Source organism: Acanthochromis polyacanthus, chromosome 22, assembly GCF_021347895.1.
Source record: "Acanthochromis polyacanthus isolate Apoly-LR-REF ecotype Palm Island chromosome 22, KAUST_Apoly_ChrSc, whole genome shotgun sequence".
In the NCBI taxonomy this organism is placed as follows: Eukaryota; Metazoa; Chordata; class Actinopteri; family Pomacentridae; genus Acanthochromis; species Acanthochromis polyacanthus.
In genome coordinates, this window is record NC_067134.1 from 6,392,958 (window position 1) to 6,415,161 (window position 22,204).

General features: G+C 44.6%; 1 protein-coding gene across 1 annotated transcript in view; it reads right to left on the reverse strand.

Moving 5' to 3' along the window:
• Positions 1-6,389: 6,389 nt before the first annotated feature.
• The window catches only part of si:ch211-132f19.7 (adenylate cyclase type 8), a 29,840-nt gene continuing 14,025 nt past the window's right edge, over positions 6,390-22,204 (reverse strand). Inside the window, 23 exon segments of the mRNA XM_051943191.1 lie at positions 6,390-7,514; positions 7,734-7,832; positions 7,976-8,100; positions 8,251-8,365; positions 8,453-8,545; positions 10,998-11,144; positions 11,705-11,863; positions 12,024-12,105; positions 12,474-12,601; positions 12,677-12,778; positions 13,689-13,819; positions 13,822-13,889; positions 14,176-14,276; positions 14,349-14,537; positions 14,613-14,847; positions 14,966-15,124; positions 16,721-16,848; positions 17,204-17,315; positions 17,786-17,916; positions 17,998-18,063; positions 18,473-18,556; positions 18,696-19,164; positions 19,302-19,499. Coding sequence (XP_051799151.1) covers positions 7,332-7,514; positions 7,734-7,832; positions 7,976-8,100; positions 8,251-8,365; positions 8,453-8,545; positions 10,998-11,144; positions 11,705-11,863; positions 12,024-12,105; positions 12,474-12,601; positions 12,677-12,778; positions 13,689-13,819; positions 13,822-13,889; positions 14,176-14,276; positions 14,349-14,537; positions 14,613-14,847; positions 14,966-15,124; positions 16,721-16,848; positions 17,204-17,315; positions 17,786-17,916; positions 17,998-18,063; positions 18,473-18,556; positions 18,696-19,164; positions 19,302-19,499 — 3,304 coding nt within the window. The 3' untranslated portion in view covers positions 6,390-7,331.

The window sequence follows — 22,204 nt, forward strand, 5'->3', positions numbered from 1 at the left end:
CATAATTAGTTGTATTGGTTCTGAGGAACAGGAAGGTGAAGAGCATCATTACCACGGTGTGACTGTAATGAAACAAAGAAGAAAAGTCCAGCTTTATTTTACTTATTACTCATGTGTTTGAATGCAAGGAGGATCAAGACATAAAGTGATTGATAAGCAAAGTACAGACAGTTTTTGACGTAAGCCGTAATCAGTAAAGAACATGAGCTTGGTGTGTGTGCAGTCTCTAATCTTGCTTTGCAGCGGTGAAGTCATTCCTACGAGAGCGATAACAACAAAACATCAGCTGTGACAGAGGACAGCGGAACAACGCAGCACTGGAATAAATGCTTTTGATTTTAAGAAGAAGTCTCCTGACTACTCCATCAAAAGAACTGGGCAGAAATAGCCTCACACATATTCTGTTGGTTTGGTTAATTGAAGAATAGGCTGATTTTCAACAATGTCTGTCAGAGATGAGTCAATATGAACATGAGAATAAACAGTTCAGCAAATGATAAACATTAGAATGTTTAATATCTGGGTCTTCATTAAAAAGTCTAACTGGTATTTACACACTCAGTGAAGAGTCGACTGATGTTTTCTGGTCCAGCTCTGAAACAGTTTAATCTTTCATGAAACTGGAGGTTTTTATTTAGTCACACATTCTTTACATTTATCTCCTCAAAGTCATGTGATCAGCAGAACATCAGTTAGAACCGGAGGACCGTGGTGGAACCAAACTCCAGCAGAATATTCTGGATTTCTGCTGCTTTCTGTTCACTTTGAGGAAGAAATTCAGGATGGAAGAAAGAAAACAGGAAATATGGTGGGAAAAAAGATTTTACAGTTGCAGCGTAAACAACAGTTAACATCTAAAGGATGATTTATATATATATATATATACACACTAGCAGGACATCTAGACTATGTCATGCCACCGGATCCAGATGGACTGGGACAAGAGCATGAGGCTGACAATCCCACGCAACTCTCCCTCACTGAAATCTGATTCATGCGCAAGTCATGACTTCATTCATTCCCCCCTTACACTCTTATGACCCAGTTTGTTCCTCTTGCTACCTTGGAGGAGAACGCTGAGGAACGCTCTGTCTGGTGATCCACTGTAAACACTGGTGTGTCTGACGCTGAGCAGAGATGCATCATTAGCATAGTGCAGAGACGGCAGCGCAGACAAGATAGTCAGCCCCGCTTATCCCTTGCCCCCACTGCAACAGACTTCTCTGTGCAAGGATTGACTTAATTAGCCATCTCCGCACACATGCCACCCCTCATGTATCATGAAGAAGTCAAGGTCTTCTTCGCCTGTGAAGGACTAACAACAACATATATATATATACATACATACATAAAGATAGATAGATACACACACTATATTGCCAAAAGTATTGGCTCACCTTCCTTGACTCACATATTAATATAAGTGATATCCCATTCCTAATCCATAGGGTTCAATATGATGTTGGTCCACCCTTTACAGCTAGAACAGCTTCAACTCTTCTGGGAAGGCTGTCCACAAGGTTAGGAGTGTGTTTATGGGAATTTCTGACCGTTCTTCCAGAAGCTCATTTGTGAGGTCACACACTGATGTTGGACCAGAAGGCCTGGCTCTCAGTCTCTGCTCTAATTCATCCCAAAGGTGTTCTATCGGGCTGAGGTCAGGACTCTGTGCAGGCCGGTCCAGTTCATCCACAGCAGACTCTGTCATCCATGTCTTTATGGACCTTGCTTTGTGCTCTGGTGCACAGTCATGTTGGAAGAGGAAGGGGCCAGCTCCAAACTGTTCCCACAAAGTTGGGAGCATGGAATTGATCAAAATGTCTTGGTCTGCTGAAGCATTCAGATTTCCTTTCACTGGAACGAAGGGGCCAAGCCCAGCTCCTGAAGAACAAGCCCACACCATGATCCCCCCTCCACCAAACTTTACACTTGGCACAATGCAGTCCAACAAGTATGGTTCTCCTGGCAACCGCCAAACCCAGACTGGTCCATCAGATTGGCAGATGGAGAAGCGTGATTGGTCACTCCAGAGAAGGCGTCTCCACTGCTCTAGAGTCCAGTGGCGGCTGCTTTACATCACTGCATCCCAGGCTTTGCATTGCACTTGGTGATGTACGGCTTGGATGCAGCTGCTCGGCCATGGAAACCCATTCCATGAAGCTCTCTGCTGAAGCTGTTCTTGAGCTAATCTGAAGGCCACATGAAGTTTGAAGGTCTGTAGCCACTGACTCTGCAGAAGGTTGTCCACCTCTTGGCACTATGCGCCTCAGCATCCTCTGACCCGCTCCATCAGTTTACGTGGCCGACCACTTGGTGGCTGAGCTGCTGTCGTTCCCACACACTTCCACTTTCTTATAATACAGCTGACAGCTGACTGTGGAATATTTAGGAGAGAGGAAATGTCACGACTGGATTTGTTGCACAGGTGGCATCCTATCACAGTTCCATGCTGGAATTCACTGAGCTCCTGAGAGCGACTCATTCTTTCACTAATGTTTGTAAAAGCAGTCTGCATGCCCAGGTGATTGATTTTATACACCTGTGGCCATGGAAGTGATTGGAACACCTGATTCTGATTATTTGGATGGTGATATATATATATATATATATATATATATATATATATATATATACATAGAGAGAGAGAGAGAGAGAGAGAGAGAGAGAGAGATGCACATAGAGGGACTCCAGGTTTAACAGACATTATAAAACATTTCTCATAATGACATCATACATTAATAAGCAGAAAATATATCATAAAAGAACTAATACATTAATATATATATATATATATATATATATATATGTAAACCATATATATTAAAAGATAAATTGTATTATCTAAATATACAGACTTATATATTTAAAATTTTACAGTAAAAACAGACTTATAGATTTACTGTTTTTCAGCACAATGATCTGACTGAGTTTTATTTTTGAAGGAGTTAAATGCTGTCTGCAATAATGTTGAATGTATTTCATTTTGAAGGGGTACTTCCTGTCTGAGGGCTGCACAGTGTCTCGGTGGTTAGCACCAACACCTTACAACTACAAGGTCCCTGCTCCTGGGATCTTCCTGCATGGAGTCTCAGGCTGAATCCCAAATCAGGCATAAACTAACCGTGACGTCACCCGTTGGTTTCAACGGCGAGAAAATGAAGCCCGGATTTTGCTACTTCCTGGTCGCCGTTTTGGATTATTTGGAGCCAGTGACGTAAAAAGCGTCATCAAACAGACTGGACCGGAGAGCAACTAGGGGCAGGATTGGCTGAGGACTCTCTTATCCCGCCCACATTTTACCGCAGAGGCTTCTGTTGCTGTCCATCAAGTATAGCCACGCCCCTGGCTCTGCCAACTTTAATGATTTATTTAAAATTCAGTATTGATTTATTTTAAGATCGGCCACCTGATCTCTCATTTTGACCATGAAAACTAATGGGGAAAAAATCCTGAGCTGTAGAACATCAGTCTATCAAATTTTATTTTTTCCAAAAATGAATTGGGGTCTATGGAGAAAAAGCTTTTTGGAGCCAACCCTAGCGGACGGCGGGATATTGCAAGTTTTTGACACTTCCGGGTTTGCTTCAATTCTGGAGCCAGATGCTACGTCCATCTTTATATACAGTCTATGTCCCAAACCCCCCCTACACACTCCCCCTCCACTACCGAGTGTCACTCCAAAAGAAGTCACACTCGCAGCTGTGGAGGGCACCTATTATTGCAGCCCGATCTCACGAGGATTCGTGAAACTGTCACGTAAGTTTTAGTTTCGGTTTCGTGCGCACCAACACGATTTCGTCATGTTTTTCGTGCCGCTCACCACGAAATGCGCACCAATGTATTTTAAACGGCGGACTTTTCGTGCCACTCAGAACGTATTTCAAAAGAATGTGTATATTATATTTTTAATGTAAAACCGTGGCGAATCCAACGCTATATTTTGCATGACATCGTCCCTAAACATAACCATAACCATAACCTAACCATAACCTAACCATAACCTAACCATAAGCCGGTGGTACACTTACCAATTTGCATAGGAATTTCAAGAATGTCCGGCGGCCGGCGGCCGCAAACGCAATCACACAAGCAGTATACGCCGATGGACAGCTTAGATCGTCATGAATCCGCCGGTATAAACCACTTTCAGATGTGATTACCACAGCGAAAAACATTTCGTGGTGAGCGGCACGAAAAACGTGACGAAATCGTGTTGGTGCGCACGAAACCGAAACTAAAACTTACGTGACAGTTTCACGAATCCCCGTGAGACCGGGTTGATTATTGAAGGGGGAGGGTATAAATACGATCGTCAGGAATGGGACGCCCTGTCGCCTCACCGGAAAACGGAAGACGTCATCGCCATGGTAACACAAAGACGCCTACTGTCATGGCTGTAGCGCTGTGGCACAGGTTGCAACTAACAAGGATCGCTGCTGCTTCCAGAAGACGAAAGCGTCCCACTTTTTTTTCACTCACATGTTTTCCAATCCTATTATCTGGCATTTCAATCCAACAAATGAATGAATGAATTCTGTCAGTTGTGTTCAAATTTTAAGGTGTCAGGGGGTGCACAATTAAATCAAAGGTCAGCAGAGAAGAAGATTTGTTTCTTTTGATTTATCTTTTTACACCACTCTTTTTGTGATGTTCTGTCAGTGTGAAAAGGCGTGGGAGAAATAAAGGACGCATGTGGAACTCACATCAATATGTTTGTTTCCTCCTCCATTTCAACGTTGCACTTCCTGAAAAAGTTGTCCAGAGTGAGCATCGATGCAGACTCGCTATTTAAGGGCTGAACAGTCCACTCCCCCTCCGCACTACGCGGTTTGGGACGGCCCTTAATATGGAGGACCCTCCGCGGGAACGCGCAAACGGAGGGGTAGTGTGTAGGGATAGTGTGTAGGGATAGTGTGTAGGGATAGTGTGTAGGGATAGTGTGTAGGGATAGTGTGTAGGGATAGTGTGTAGGGGGCGGTTTGGGATTCAGCCTTCATGTCTCCTGTACATGTGTGGCTTTTTTCCAGGTTCCTCCCACAGTCCACAAACATGCTGAGGATAACTGGTGATTCTAAACTGTCTGTAGGTGTGATTGTTTGTCTCTATGTATAGCCCTGGGACAGACTGTTACCTGTACAGGTGAACATGTGATAGGTCGTTACCTGTCCAGGTGCTCTACAGTAAAATGAATCATCAACAATAAGAAACATTAAACCAGATGAAGGTCCGTTAGAAGGACTCAGCCAGAGGTTAAGGAGGAACTAGTGGGTCTGAAGATGAGTTTAAAATGGAGAGGCTGTTCTCAGACCCACAGAGAGGATCGATGGGATCTCCTCTGGTTCTCATGAGGAATGGAGGAATTGACCATCAGGTCAGCTAACCTCAGGGTTTTGGAGGGTTGAAGCACTTTAACAAGGTCAAATAAATGTTCTGAGTCCATTCAGAGACTTAAAAACAAATAAAAGAATTTTAAAATCCCTCCTGAACCAGAAGCTGATGGAGTGAGGAGAGCAGCGGCGTTATGTTCTCAGATTAGGAGATGAGCTGCTGCATTCTGGACAACAGCAGATGTTGAGTTCTGATTGGTCAATGTCGATGTACAGGGAGTTACAATAATCCAACACCACAGAATAAAGCATGGAGAACTGATTCTAGGTAAGTCCTTCTTACAGAGGGGTGGACTTTAGCTAGAAGACGAAAGACGCTAGACTGACCACTGACCTGAAAACCTTTGAAACAGACGAGATGATGATGGATGGATGGATGATGGATGGATGATTGATGATGGATGGATGATGGATGGATGATTGATGATGGATGGATGGATGATTGATGGATGGATGATGGAAGGATGGATGATAGACAATGGATGGATGATTGATGGATGGATAATGGTAAATGGTTGTATTTATATAGCGCTTTTATCCAAATCGCTTTACATGATATGTCACATTCACCCATTCACACACACATTCACACACTGATGGCGGAAGCTGCCATGCAAGGCACTAACCACGACCCACCAGGAGTAATTAGGGGTTAGGTGTCTTGCTCAAGGACACCTCGACATGAGTATGACGGGCCGAGGATCGAACCGGCAACCTTCCAGTTACAAGACGGCCACTCTACCCACTGAGGCATGCCGCCCCTGGATGATGGATGGACGATTGATGGATGATGGATGGATGATAGATGATGGATGGATGATAGATGATGAATAGATGGATAATGGATGGATGGATGGATGATGGATGGATGGATGGATGGATGGATGGATGGATGATGGATGGATAATGGTTGGATGATGAATGGCTGAATGGATAGATGATGAATGGATGATGGATGGATGGATGGATAATGGATGATATTAACCAACCAGATGAACTCCATCTCTTTCCTGGTTTTTATTGAGTTTCTCCTTCTGAAGGCTGATTTTTCTACGTTTATGGTTCCAGAATTCAGTCAGTAGAAAACAGATTTTAAATCAAATAAAGTTTAAAAATTACCGATCTAAAAATGTCTGCTGGTCCAGTTTACCAGGAGTTCTATTCCAGAAACAGCTCCACCTACTGGTCACAGTTTGTTGTTCCAGCTTCAGATGACCTGATGGTTGAAAAAGTCAAATCCTCTTAAACACGTTTTCTTCAGCTTGAAGTTCTTTTTGTCTCTTCATTCGTCCAGACGATCCTCATGAGAAAAACATCTGAATCCAGAAATCCAGTGAGTCCATCAGAACCTTCTGCAGCGTCTCTGAAAATGTCGTTTCCTCGGTTTGAGCTTCAAATTAAAAGCAGAACTTCTTCACTTTTACGCCTCGAATCTGTTTAGTCCTCAAGAGTCACGACTCGGTCAGAGGAACCATCAGGTCCAGCAGAACAAATGTTCAGGTCTCCAGAGAGAATCTGTCCTTCAGTTTCTGCTCATCTAAAGACTGGATCCTGCAAAGCATCATGGGAGCTCCAAAAGAACAAAATGAGTCACAACCAGGTTCCACCAGGAGACATCAGAAGACGATCTTTAAAAACTCCAGAACCACAGGCTCTCCTGATCACATCTTCATGTTTCCAACGGTCCTTCAATGTTTCATCTAAGATGTTTGGTTCCTTCGGGAACATTCACCAAATCTGAGCTTCGAATGCCTGAAAACTGATTAACAAAATGTTTAAATATTCTGGGTTCCTTGGAGAACTTCTTCATGTTCTGGTTCCATCATATACAGAACCTGTTCTGTGGTTGTTTCACTAGTAGAACGACTGAGTTCCGTCTCTATGGCAACGTCCTTATCCAGACCATGTGTTCTACTGGGCCTCCACCAGGTGGAACCCTCCATTCTACTGGGCCTCCACCAGGTGGAACCCTCCGTTCTCCTCCCTCAGCTTCTCCCTCTTCCTGGCCTGGACCAGGCTGTAGACCACGGCTCCCAGAGTGTTCCTGTTGAGGCTGAAGCCCCGGCCACCACCACGCTCCACGAAGCTGGAACGTTCCTCCTGACTGGACACGAAGAACGTGTGTACCTGAAAGAGCCACAACAGAACCTGTTAGAACCTCCTGTGTCTATAGGTTAGCTGTTCAGACGATGTCTGATGTTTACCTGTCTGATGTTTACCTGTTTACCTGTCTGATGTTTACCTGTCTGATGTTTACCTGTCTGATGTTTACCTGTTTACCTGTCTGATGTTTACCTGTTTACCTGTCTGATGTTTACCTGTCTGATGTTTACCTTTCTCACTTACCTCTCCGTGACGTTCGCTGATGCCTTTGATGTAAATCTTCCCTCTGAACTGTCGCAGAAAACCTCGTTCTACCAGAATGCAGCTGGTGGACTCTGGAACCTTAAGACAGACAGACAGGTAGAGAGAGAGGCAGGTGTTCAGACAGACAGGTAGACAGACAGGTGTTCAGACAGACAGGTAGACAGACAGGTGTTCAGACAGACAGGTGTTCAGACAGACAGGTAGACAGACAGGTGTGCTACCTGTATCTTGCCGCTGACCCCGGTACTCTCCATCCTAGAGGCCATGTTGACTGTGGTTCCCCAGATGTCGTACTGAGGTTTAGTGGCTCCAATCACACCTGCAATGACGGCCCCATGGGCGATACCTGTCCATGACGTCACACAGGTAAAGATGGAGCCATGACATCACACAGGTGTGTGTGTGTGTGTGTGTGTGTGTGTGTGTGTGTGTGTGTGTGTGTGTGTGTGTGTGTGTGTGTGTGTGTGTGTGTGTGTGTGTGTGTGTGTTGTCGTACCCACTCTCAGCTGGAAGTCACTTCCTGTGTGTGTGTTGATGTGTTTCAGCGTTTCCATCATGGCCAGAGCGAACAGAACCAACTCACTGAGGTGATGCCAGCTGTCCTCACACTCCTGCACACAGACACACAAACACACACACAGCGTCACATCTGGTGACCTATGGACCAATCAGCTCACAGCGTCAGTCACATGACTCACCTGTGGGTCAGGTGACAGACCAGAAGCTGCCATGTAGGAGCTGCCGATGGTTTTAATCTTCTCCACCTCCTGGAAGAAACACTCGTCCAGCAGCTGCACACAGACACACAAAGCAAAGACACAAAACATCACACAGATACACAAAACAAAGACACAAAAACATGACACAGACACACAAAACAAAGATTCAAAAACATCACACAGACACACAAAAAAGATTTTTTAAAAATCACACAGATACACAAACAAAGACACAAAAACATCACACAGATACACAAAACAAAGACACAAAAACATCACGCAGATACACAAAACAAAGACACAAAAACATGACACAGACACACAAAACAAAGACACAAAAACATCACGCAGATACACAAAACAAAGACACAAAAACATCACGCAGATACACAAAACAAAGACACAAAAACATGACACAGACACACAAAACAAAGACACAAAAACATCACACAGATACACAAAACAAAGACACAAAACATCACGCAGATACACAAAACAAAGACACAAAAACATCACACAGACACACAAAACAAAGATACAAAAACATCACACAGACACACAAAACAAAGACACAAAAACATCACACAGACACACAAAACAAAGATACAAAAACATCACACAGACACACAAAACAAAGACACAAAAACATCACACAGATACACAAAACAAAGATACAAAAACATCACACAGACACACAAAACAAAGACACAAAAACATCACACAGATACACAAAAAAAGATTTAAAAAAATCACACAGACACACAAAACAAAGACACAAAAACATCACACAGATACACAAAAAAAGATTTAAAAAAATCACACAGACACACAAAACAAAGATACAAAAACATCACACAGATACACAAAACAAAAACATCACACAGACACACAAAACAAAGATACAAAAACATCACACAGACACACAAAACAAAGACACAAAAACATCACACAGATACACAAAACAAAGATACAAAAACATCACACAGACACACAAAACAAAGACACAAAAACATCACACAGATACACAAAAAAAGATTAAAAAAAATCACACAGACACACAAAACAAAGACACAAAAACATCACACAGATACACAAAACAAAGATACAAAAACATCACACAGACACACAAAACAAAGATACAAAAACATCACACAGATACACAAAACAAAAACATCACACAGACACACAAAACAAAGACAAAAAAATCACACACAGATACACAAAACAAAGACACAAAAACATCACACAGACACACAAAACAAAGATACAAAAACATCACACAGACACACAAAACAAAGACACAAAAACATCACACAGACACACAAAACAAAGACACACAAACATCACACAGACACACAAAACAAAGACACAAAAACATCACACAGACACACAAAACAAAGACACACAAACATCACACAGATACACAAAACAAAGACACAAAAACATCACACAGACACACAAAACAAAGACACAAAAACATCACACAGACACACAAAACAAAGATTCAAAAACATCACACAGACACACAAAAAAGATTTTTTAAAAATCACACAGATACACAAAACAAAGACACAAAAACATCACACAGACACACAAAACAAAGACACAAAACATCACACAGACACACAAAACAAAGACACAAAAACATCACACAGATACACAAAACAAAGATACAAAAACATCACACAGACACACAAAACAAAGACACAAAAACATCACACAGATACACAAAACAAAAACATCACACAGACACACAAAACAAAGACACAAAAACATCACACAGATACACAAAACAAAGATACAAAAACATGACACAGACACACAAAACAAAGACACAAAAACATCACACAGACACACAAAACAAAGACACAAAAACATCACACAGACACACAAAACAAAGACACAAAAACATCACACAGATACACAAAACAAAAACATCACACAGACACACAAAACAAAGACACAAAAACATCACACAGACACACAAAACAAAGACACAAAAACATCACACAGACACACAAAACAAAGACACAAAAACATCACACAGATACACAAACAAAGACACACAAACATCACACAGACACACAAAACAAAGATTCAAAAACATCACACAGATACACAAAACAACACAAAAACATCAACACAAAGATACAAAAACATCACAAAGACACAAAAACATCACACAGACACACAAAAAAGATTAAAAAAACATGACACAGATACACAATACAAAGACACAAAAACATGACACAGATACACAAAACAAAGACACAAAAACATCACACAGACTCACAAAACAAAGACACAAAAACATCACACAGACACAAAACAAAGACACAAAAACATCACACAGATACAAAAAAAGATTTAAAAAAAAACATCAGGTTACAGGTGTTCTACAGGTTACAGGTGTTTTACAGGTTACAGGTGTTCTACAGATGTTCGACAGGTGTTACAGATGTTCTACAGGTTACAGGTGTGTGTGTGTGTGTGTGTGTGTGTATGTGTGTGTGTGTGTGGTGACCTCATCAAAGTTGGTGATGATCAGGTTGAGGAGGCGCAGACATTCCACGTGTTGATGGACGAGTTCTTTCTGCTCGTAAAACTCAGAGAACCCAGGAAGAGACGCAAAGAGAACTCCGACCCGCTCATAGGTCTGGGAATACAACTCCTGACACACAACACACACACACACACACAACAGACACGCAACAGAAAAGAGACACACAACACACACAGTTGTGTTTATGCCCTTTATACCATTTTAGTAGCACTGAGTAGACAGGTGATGTAGTGTAACACACCTGTGGACAGGTGTTGTAGTGTAACACACCTGTAAACAGGTGATGTAGTGTAACACACCTGTGGACAGGTGTTGTAGTGTAACACACCTGTAAACAGATGATGTAGTGTAACACACCTGTGGACAGGTGACGTAGTGTAACACACCTGTGGACAGGTGACGTAGTGTAACACACCTGTAAACAGATGATGTAGTGTAACACACCTGTGGACAGGTGTTGTAGTGTAACACACCTGTAAACAGGTGATGTAGTGTAACACACCTGTGGACAGGTGTTGTAGTGTAACACACCTGTAAACAGATGATGTAGTGTAACACACCTGTAAACAGATGATGTAGTGTAACACACCTGTGGACAGGTGACGTAGTGTAACACACCTGTGGACAGGTGACGTAGTGTAACACACCTGGACAGGTGAGTGTCATACCTCGTTGTTGCGGTCTCTCTCCAGGAAGTGTTTTGCGACGTGAGCCGGCAGGATGTTGAGCAGCAGACACTCGTTGTGTTCTCGCTGCTCCTTCATGTCCTCCACTTCCTTCCTCGCCTGGAGACGCCACAGAAAGTCCAAGCGGGCAGTTCCCTCCAGCTACCACCGAAGAAGAAGGACTGAGACAGAGATAAAGACACACAAAACTGCCACAAAGGGACACAAAACAACTACGAAGAGACACACAACAACCACAAAGACACACAACAACCACAAAGACACACAAAACAACCACAAAAAGAAAGAAAACAGAATGAACCTTCCATCCGTTGTAGAGGACGGCCACCACAAACATCACCATGAGAACCACACAGACTCCTTTCCTGCACAGCTGGTGGGACCTGAGGACAAGAACAACAACAGGTGAGAGACACACAGACCAACAGAAAGTAAATGGTAAATGGTCCGTATTTATATAGTGCTTTTAGTATACCTGTAAGGTACCCAAAGCGCTTTACATGATACGTCACATTCACCCATTCACACACACATTCATACACTGATGGCGGAAGCTGCCATGCAAGGCGCTAACCACGACCCATCAGGAGCAATTAGGGATTAGGTGTCTTGCTCAGGAACACCTCAACATGAGCACAACGGGCCGAGGATCGAACCGGCAACCTTCCTGTTGCAAGACGGCCACTCTACCCACTGAGCCATGCTGCCCCTTTGGTAAGTAGCAGTGTGGCTCAACAACACCTGGCTGTACCTGTGCGTCTCGATGACGTAGGTGTAGTGGGCGGCGGCCAGCAGCAGGACGGCCAGCTGCAACACGCAACTCAGCCGCAGGAACACGGCGCATGTCACCATGGCAACCACACCGCTCAGCAACATGTACTGCACACAGGTAGCCATGGTTAGCACCACACATGGCTAACATGACATCACAGTGAGGTCACGCCTCAGGCTCACCTCTGGATGGGTGCATATGTTGATGTCAGGCCAGGTGGAGGTGGGCGGAGACAACAGGTAGTCACTGCTGTTAATGGACGACTCTGATGAATCACACCACAGCTGAGGAAGGAAGGAAGGAAAGAAGGATATAAGGAAGGAAAGATGGAAGGAAGGAAGGATGGAAGGAAAGATATTAGGAAGGAAGGATGGAATGAAGGATGGAAGGATGGAAGGAAGGATATTAGGAAGGAAGAGGGAAGGAAGGATATTAGGAAGGAAGGATGGAAGGATGAAAGGATGGAAGGGAGGATATTATGAAGAAAGAAAGGATGAGGGAACGAAAGATATTAGAAAGGAAGGAAGGAAGGAAGGATGGATGGAAGGACATCAGGAAGGAAGCATAGTAGGAAGGAAAGAAAGATGGAATGAAGGAAGGAAGGATGGAGGGAAAGATGGATGGAAGGAAGGATGGAGGGAAAGATGGATGGAAGGAAGGATATAAGAAAAGAAGGAAGGAAAGCAGGAAGGAAGGAAGTAAGGAAGGAATGAAGGAAGGAAGGATGAGGGAAGGAAGTAAGGAAGGATGAAGGAAGGATGGAAGGGAGGCAGCAAGGAAAGACGGAAGGAAGGATGAAACAAAGGGATGACGGAAGGAAAGAAAGAAGGAAGGAAGGAAGGAAGGAAAGATGGAACGAAGGAAGGAAGGACGGAAGGAACGAACGAACGAACAAAGGAAGGAAGTATGAAGGAAGGATGGAACAAAGGAAGGAAAGAAGGATGAAGGAAGGATGGAAAGATGGAAGGAAGGAAGGAAGGAAGGATATTAGGAAGTATGGAAGAAAGGAAGGAAGGAAGGATGGAACGAAGGAAGGAACGACGGAAGGAACAAACGAACGAAGGAAGGAAGGAAGAATGAGGGAAGGAAGCAAAGAAGGATGAAGGAAGGATGGAAGGAAGGAATGAATGAAGAACTCAGTGTTGTGAAACCTGATGCTTCTTTAGAACCTAACGATGGTTTGGTTAAACTCACGATGTCGGCCGAGGCGACGCTGAAGTTGATGGTGACAGCGGTGAGCGTCAGCAGCGTTCGTGCGTTTTTAGTTTCATGAATCCAGCAGCAGAGCGACTGCAGGGGGGCGGGGCAATGCTTAAACTCCTCCCCAGCGTCAGCAGCAGCAGCAGGAAGTAGACGCCGCCGCTGACCACGAACTGAGCCGCCATTGGAAGATATCTGAAGATCCAAGGATAATGTTAATAGAACGTTAACAAAACCTTAATAAAACGTTACTAAGGTAAGGCCTGTCAGGTGATTCCACGGATGATTTCACACAAACAATAATTAGTTTACTTTCAAACTTTTTTGTTTAAACACGACAAATGAAAGGATCCGACTGAGAACCTGCTGGAAAAATCCGGTTCTATGCAGACGATGTTCTCAGGTAAATGACAACAGGAACTAACAGAAATTATAGCTAAAGATGTTAACAGAAGAACAGTGAGTGGGCAGACAGGTGTACCTGGGGGAGGGGATGAGCACCTGTACAGCCATCAGCAGCATCAGCAGGATGAAGGAACAGACCATGTTGGACTTGAAGAGTTCATCTCTCATCTGGGAGTACTGAGAGACAGAAAGACATCACTCACCTGGACACACCTGAGACAAGCCCCGCCCCCACAGGGATCAGGTTACCTTTCCCTCCATGTGAGAGTCCTTGAACACCTGAGTGAAGGTGGTGATGTGCTCCTTCCTCATTCGTTCGCTGCTCCGGACCTCCATGGCCTGACGAATCCGTTTGTTGACCTCCCGTGACCCAGACCGCTGAGCTGCGACCTGATTGGGCAGCTGGGTCAGGGAGCCGTTGGTGAAGGTGGCGAGAATCTGATTTAGACAAAGCAGAAAAGGTGAGAATCACAGAAACGGCACCAGAGAGCTGAGGATGACAGGCGTCCTTACAAAGTTCATCCCCAGAATGTCTCCAAACGGCAGCTCAGCGCTCCACGTTGTCATCTCCTCGTAGCTCAGACGTCTCGTTTTTGGAGGCTCTGCCTCCTCACGTGGCGCCGGGCGGATCAGGAAGGTGTCGATGTTGTGTTTCCGTAGGAACTCATTTCTCTCCTGGCCATGCCCCGCCTCCGCCTCGTAAATCCCACCCAGACAGTCCAGAGTCGCCTGCGAGACGTGAATCTGCCTGAAAGTCCATGAAGTTATTCACAAATGTCCTGCCTTTGGTACGTCTCTACTTCTCTGGATAAGTTGTGTAGTTTGACAACTTTCAGATGAATGTGATAAAACAAAGACTTTCTGACCCAGGAACTCCTGCAGCCTCCAGACTGTTGGCTACGTCCACATCCCAACTCCAGATGTCAAACTGCCACTTCTGAACACCCAAAACACCACAAAGGACCGAACCCGAGTGGACACCGATCCGCATGTCCACTTCCTGCTGCAGCTCCCGACGAACGTACCTGCAGAACAATGATCATAATCATAATAACACAAAGACACTGTGGGGGCTAAACTCACAATACAGAACACAATGTAGAACCTCAGAGAACTGAAGTCCAGCTGTGATTCCAGTCAGTCTAACTGATGAACATGGTTCTAAATGAGCTGAGAACAGCAGAACGTTCTCAGTCCTGGACCTATGGACTGGGTCTATCTATGTCTGCATCATGGCTCCACATGGAGAAGAACTGAACAGAGGAAAAGAAACATCTAACTGAGAGACTCGACAAAGATGGAAAAAGATCCAGGAAGATCAGTGAGCAACTAAAAACCAGTGAAGCACAGAGTCAGCAGGAATCAGGAGGTCTAGAAGGAGTCATAGTTCCACTAATCAGGAGGTCTAGAAGGAGTCATAGTTCCACTAATCAGGGGGTCTAGAAGGAGTCATAGTTCCCCTAATCAGGGGGTCTAGAAGGAGTCATAGTTCCACTAATCAGGGGGTCTAGAAGGAGTCATAGTTCCCCTAATCAGGGGGTCTAGAAGGAGTCATAGTTCCACTAATCAGGGGGTCTAGAAGGAGTCATAGTTCCACTAATCAGGGGGTCTAGAAGGAGTCATAGTTCCCCTAATCAGGGGGTCTAGAAGGAGTCATAGTTCCCCTAATCAGGGGGTCTAGAAGGAGTCATAGTTCCCCTAATCAGAGCTCCTAAAATGACTCCGCACACAGTGAACTATTTTCTCCATCCAGCTGTAAAAACAGACTTCAGCTGCTTCAGACTTGGTTCAGGGGTTCTCCATGGAAACCAGAGTTAGTGTGAAGCTCAGACAGTGTGGAGGAACCTTGAAAACATCTCTGGATGGAGGAACAGAATGTCAGGGCTCCCTCCTCACCCCCGTCCTTCCCACCTGACCTCCCCAATACCCCCTTTCTGTCTCTGTCTCTCCCTCTGTCTCTTCGGTTTCCTGTCTGCTCCTCTTCCCCTGTCTCTCTCTGTCTCCCATCCACTCCTCTGCCCTGTATCTCCCTCTGCAGCTCGGTGCCTGAGTGGAGTCTAGCTTCCCAGCTGACTCCACTCAGGCAATCAACCTCCTCTACGGCTCCCGGACAGCTGACGATCATCACTCTGATTACTCACCCCAGCAATAAGAACCGGCTCATCCTTCCACTCCCTGCCAGATTGTTGAACAAAGACCACACAGTTCAGTTCGCTCTCTAGCCTCTTGCAAAATCTGTTTGACTTCCTGCCTTTCTTCTTACGTTGTTTTCTCCTGCCTCCACTCAGACCCAGCTGTCCGGGATCCAGCCACCCAGAACCCTCGTCCGTTTTCCCCAACCCATTCATCACCGATTTCCTCCTGCCTGGACCCCCCGTTCCTGCCTGGACCCCTTCTGTTCCTGCCTGGACCCCTTCTGTTCCTGCCTGGACCCCCCGTTCCTGGCCAAAAAACCCCACTACACCAGCTGCTCCCCGCTCCTGCACCCTGGTTTTCCCCCCACCGAGCCACTATTCATCCCCTGCAATAAATCATTCGAAATCTCCTCTGGTCTTGGTAGTGTGGCTCTCTGCTCGGGTCCAGCCCTCCCTAGTTCGTGACACAGAAGGTATAGAGGTTACCGTATGGTGTTGATCATGCTGAGGCCCATCTCCACACAGCAGCGAGCGTGTCCTCTCTGGGGCTCTGGGACTCCTGACACACAATAATAACAGTCACCCAGGATCTTAATGCGCAAACACTGATGTTCCTACAAAGACAGACAGAAACACCACGTCATCCTCCTGTCTTCCATCATCTTCTCATCTTAGGTTCTTCAGCACACATAGTAGGCCTTCATGTTCACCATGTTATTTAGCCTCTTCTTCCTTCTACCTGACAGTAGGAGCCTCATTAGATGGAGTCCATGAAGTGAAATATCAACCACAGACTGTATTTAGACGTGTACACCTACAGGAAGCTTCTGGGGACACAGTTCTGCGAAACTACTACTGAATATATGAAGATAAAACACTTTAATGGAACCTCTAATGGAGGAAACTGTATATATGGAGCTCATACAACACAAAATTAAAACTACTGATAAATATAAAATAAATGAGGACCTCAGCCAGCCTGTCAAAGCGACCGAAGAGTTCGTTCAGAGTCTTAACGAGTTCCTGTGCTGACAGAATCAGCGAGAGCGACGTGAAGCCGATGATGTCTGCAAACAGGATGCTGTGGAGACAAAGTAGAGTCAGAACATTCTAATAGTTCCACCATCTCCAAGTCCGAGAACGTCTCATGCTTTCCATCATCATCAGTTCATTTTCAAACCCGTCTGGATGTTCTGGAAAGACTCGACTCTTTAGCAGCTGACAGACAAAAGGAGTTCATTTAATGCTGGAGTTCCTCAGGGTTCTATTCTGGGTCATTTGGTGATTTACAGCTAGCACAAGGGGCTCCTCAGGGTTCTATTCTGGGTGATTTACAGTCATGTACATGCTAATTTACAGCTAGCACAAGATGTTCCTCAGGGTTCTAGTCTTTAGTTTGGGTTCAGGTTTGTTAGAGGTGGATTAAGGTTAGTCAGGAGTGGATTAGGGTTAGTTTGAGATGGATTCGGGTTAGTTAGAGGTGGATTCGGGTTAGATAGGGGTGGGTTAGTTAGGGGTGCATTAAGGCTAGTTAGGGTTAAAGTTGTGGACCTGACGTCCTTGTAGTGGTGGATGTAGATCTTCTGGATCTGCTGTGGCAGCAGGTAGTCATCCATGATGGCCATGTCAGCGATCATCTCCAGAACCAGGAAGCGAGGAAGGATGGACATCACCAGGCGCTCCTGAGGATCCAGGTGTGGACAGGTTAGAGGTGGTGATTAGAGGGGTTCCTAATATTAAGGACACCTGGAAACGCCCCTGACCTGTCGGTGGTTCTCCCTCTCCAGTCGGACTCGCCCCTCGATGCAGCGCCGGGTCTCCAGGAAGGCCTGAGTTGAAGAAATTTTACTCTTAGTCCTTGCTAGTTTGCGGTAGATGGTGTTTATTGGTATTCTGACAAACACAGAGCATGAGCCTGTGGAGGTAAATCGACCCAGAACATTTAGAAAGAACACATTTTATAGGTATGGTCAGAGGGTAGGGAGAAATTAGGGTTAGGAAGTAATTACAGGGTGAGTAGTGGTTAATCTGTGTATGGTTGATAATCAGTGACAGAAGGTAAAACAACAAAGAACTACAGGCGGTTGAATCAAGGGGTATGGCAGACAACAAAAGGTAAGCGTGTGTTTGACAGAAAATAATAAATATTTAAAAAAAACAGAACTGTGGATAACGGTGGAATGAAGGAGAGACACTCGAAGGGCTGTGGAGCTAAAGGTGTGCTACTTTCTTCATCACCTGTCTCTGGGTGCGGTCAGACAGGTAGTGGATGAACAGACCTGCGGTGTTCATGGCCAGGTACAGCAAGGCCTTGGACAACACCTGCACAGATACAACCAACATATGTGTCACCAGATGGTGGAGCTGCTGTGAACAGTTTTTCAGATCATTTTTAAACCAAATCCCACAAGCTGCCATTAAAAATGAAAAGCCATCAGCAATGTTCCTCCACAGAACCCACTTTCTGGATGAAGGTGTGGTCGCCGTAGTGACAGCAGACGTCCAGCAACAGGTGCAGGGTGGAGGTGGTTGCCCCGGCGACGATGGCCCAGAGGAGGGGCAGCGGCAGCAGCGTGTAGGTGGAGAACAGCGAGAAGAAGACGTACCAGGAGTGGTCACTGTCCGCCCAGGTGAACACGCCCACCAGCACCTGGGCGGCCTGCGACACCCAGCTGATCAGCGCAAGGAAACGTAGCCACCGCGGTGATGATGTCACTTCCCTCCGGGTCAGCGACAGAACGCAGGTTCCCGCCCACAGCAGCGCCGACAGGCCGGCCAGCCAATCGCAGGCCACGCCCCCCCAGCCCGGCGGCCACGTCAGCAGCGACACCAGCAGCCGGATCAACAGGTCAATGGTGTTGGTGACCACCAGCGAGGTTCTCCTCTGAGCCGAAGAGAACTGCTGGTAGAGCTGCTCCAGGTCCGAGGACCTACAGGAGGAACCATCAGGGTCAGCAAAGGTTCTATAAGAACCTCAGATTCAACACAGAAAGCTGCCGTTCAGTCAAAGAAACACTGAATTTAGCAATCCTGAGGAGGAGGAGCTTCACTCCAGGTGTGTTCTTACTTGAATGTGTGTTGCATGGTGGGAATGAAGACGCCTCGGACAGTCGATCCACAGGAAACGAAGAAGTCGGTGTCGCTCAGTGGGTCATGTCTGTTGTGCGTCGCCGTGGAGATCTTTGGTGTCGTCGGATGAACTCGAGCTGCAGACGATCGACGTTTCTGCCAGAAGGCTCCACGAGACGCTTTGTTACGAATCTGCCTGCAAGACAGCACAGAAAGAAAATTTGATTAAATGTGCCTGCAAGACAATGCAGAGAGAAAACTTTATTTCATCTGCCTGCAAGACAATGCAGAGAGAAAACTTTATTTCATCTGCCTGCAAGACAACGCAGAGAGAAAACTTTATTTCATCTGCCTGCAAGACAACGCAGAGAGAAAACTTTCTTTTTTTCCCCTTTATTCACATTTAATAACATGTAAGCATACAAAACATTGTGCAATGAACAAAAAAAAAAACAGACAACAGGGGTACAAAACTGAAACATACAATAAGTTGTGAGTATTGTGTGTGTGCGGGAGTGTAGGGGTGAGTGTGTACATGTGCTAGTTTGTGGTACTTTCTTGGTGATTGTTTAGCTGGTTATAACAATAAAAGTAACATCAGAGATAATGAGGAGGGCTGAAGCAGAGGCAGTGTTTTAAACAGCAATGTCATAATAATAAATCACTAAAAAAAGTAAATAAAAGAATAAGAAAAAAACATGGCAAACAGACAACAAAAGGAAGTCGACACACATTATAGTATGATAATGCTAAATTGAGGGGGAGATGAGGGAGCAAAAGAAAGGAGAAGAAAAAAAACAAGGATCAAGGAGATGTAACAAAATATATTTGAAGGGGAAATTAATGAAATTTAGTCAGAGTAGCAGTAATGGTTGAAAAGAACTGTAGGAAGGAGCTGTCCAAAGAAAATTAAACTTTAAGCAACACATTGAATCCTCGTTAATGATTGTTTTCTATGCCTATTTAGGGGTGATGCATTAAAAAAGTGAAGCTAACTGCCGGCTCACTTGGTGGTAGGATGTGTTTGTCGACTTTGTGATGCATTAAAACAAAAACTGAGGGATAATGTGTCACAAGATTTCTCTTTTTTTTGTTTTCCTCTTTCCCTCCCCTCCCTCTCCCTCCTCCCCTCTCCTTTTCTTCTTTCCTTTTTCTCTCCTTCCTTCCTTCCCCTCTTTCTTTTTCTTCCCTTTTCCCTTTCTTATACTTTACTATCATTATTACAACCATTCATATTGCCATCACTGTATTTTATCATTTTTAATCTTCTTTTATATACACACACACACCTTTATTCCCCTCCTTCCCTTCCCTCCCCCTCTCTCCTCTCTCCTCCCCCCTTCCCACTATTCTTCTTTATAAATATATATGTATTTCTCTTTTTTTCCTTTTCTCTCATCCCCCCCTCCCTTTTTAAACTATATACAATAGCAAACAAAAAATAGTACAAGTAAATCAATACAGAAAACAACAATAATAATAATAATAATAATAAACAGTAAACCAAGGCAGCAAAAACAAAAATAAAATTAAAATTAAAAACAAAAAAACAGGCAAGAAGGTAGGCTTTTCTGGAGTGGGAGATAAAAAGGTGCAGATGGATGAAACATTAGAGGAGCTGGTCAACAAATTAGTTTTGTAGGAAATTTATGAGTGTGGTTTGAAATTGGGGGGGATCCATTGTCATAAAATCAGGTTTTGTCGATTGGTACTCTGTCAGAATATGGTCAGATAAGAAGTTTTTCCATTGGGGTATGCTTATTGACGTCTTTGATTTCCAGTTAGTGAGAATGGTTTTCTGGGCGATGGTTAGGGCTGTCAGCAGGAGTGGAGTGTATGAAGGGTTGAGTGTGGTGGATGATACGTCTCCCAGTAGGCAGAGTGAGGGGGATTATGGGATGTGGCAGTCCAGGAGGGCACAGAGTGATTCTGTCACCAGGAAAACAGGTGAACAGAACCAAATGGCGTGAATGTAGCTGTCTGTAATGTCTTGGGTGTGTCGTTCAGTATAGCCTTCTTTAACCCTTGCCTCAGGTTAAATCAGGACCAGCTCTCCGTTTAAAGGGTTAGATTCTATCTGCCTATTAGTATTCCACCTAACAGGTTTCAGCAGAATAATTAAGCTGGTGTCGAGGAATACTCGCCTAGGTCCTAACTGTCTTCTTCCAAACGTCTTACCCCTCTTACTCCAATAAATACTCTCTTACTAAGCAGCCCTCCTAAGTAGTAGAATTGATTTATTGACCACGTTTGTTAACGACAGCTTTCCTCTTAAAACTGTGGCACTTGTTGATATTCCTAGGTTCGTTTTAGAGGTTTGGAAAACTAACCTCAGGGGTAATGTTTAAATAACTAGTTGGATTAAAGTAACCTTTAAGAACCATTAGATTTAATGCACACAATCAACTTAACTTTTTACCACTTTGCAGAATAGGTGAATCATAATCATTTCATTAGACTTCTCTTTAAATGCAATATAGCGTTTTATTAAGCAAGTTTTAGCAAGGGCACAGCATCAATTCATGATTAAACAATTTAATTATTTCTGATTATAAATTATACTAAAGTAACTAAGCTGAGCGTACCTAAGAATCTTCTCTAATTAGTAAATTTAGGAGAGAGAGCGGACAGCCAGGCCTTAGCTGCCACGCCCGGTCTTGACCTGCGTCTAGTTGAGCCACTCGATCGACCAGCAGACTCGGTACGAAGTCTTCTTTGTGGGCAGAGGGTGTTCTTCATAGGCAGGGGGAGTGGAAAGGTCCCGATAGCCAATCGTTGGTCTGGCAGTTATCTTTAGTAGCAGCTGGAACACAAGTGCGGGCGTCTCAGCTGTCTTCTCAGTCGGATGGTGGTGGTGGAAAGCCCCCGTCTCATCAGGCTGTGGTGGGTCACTGGGTCCTC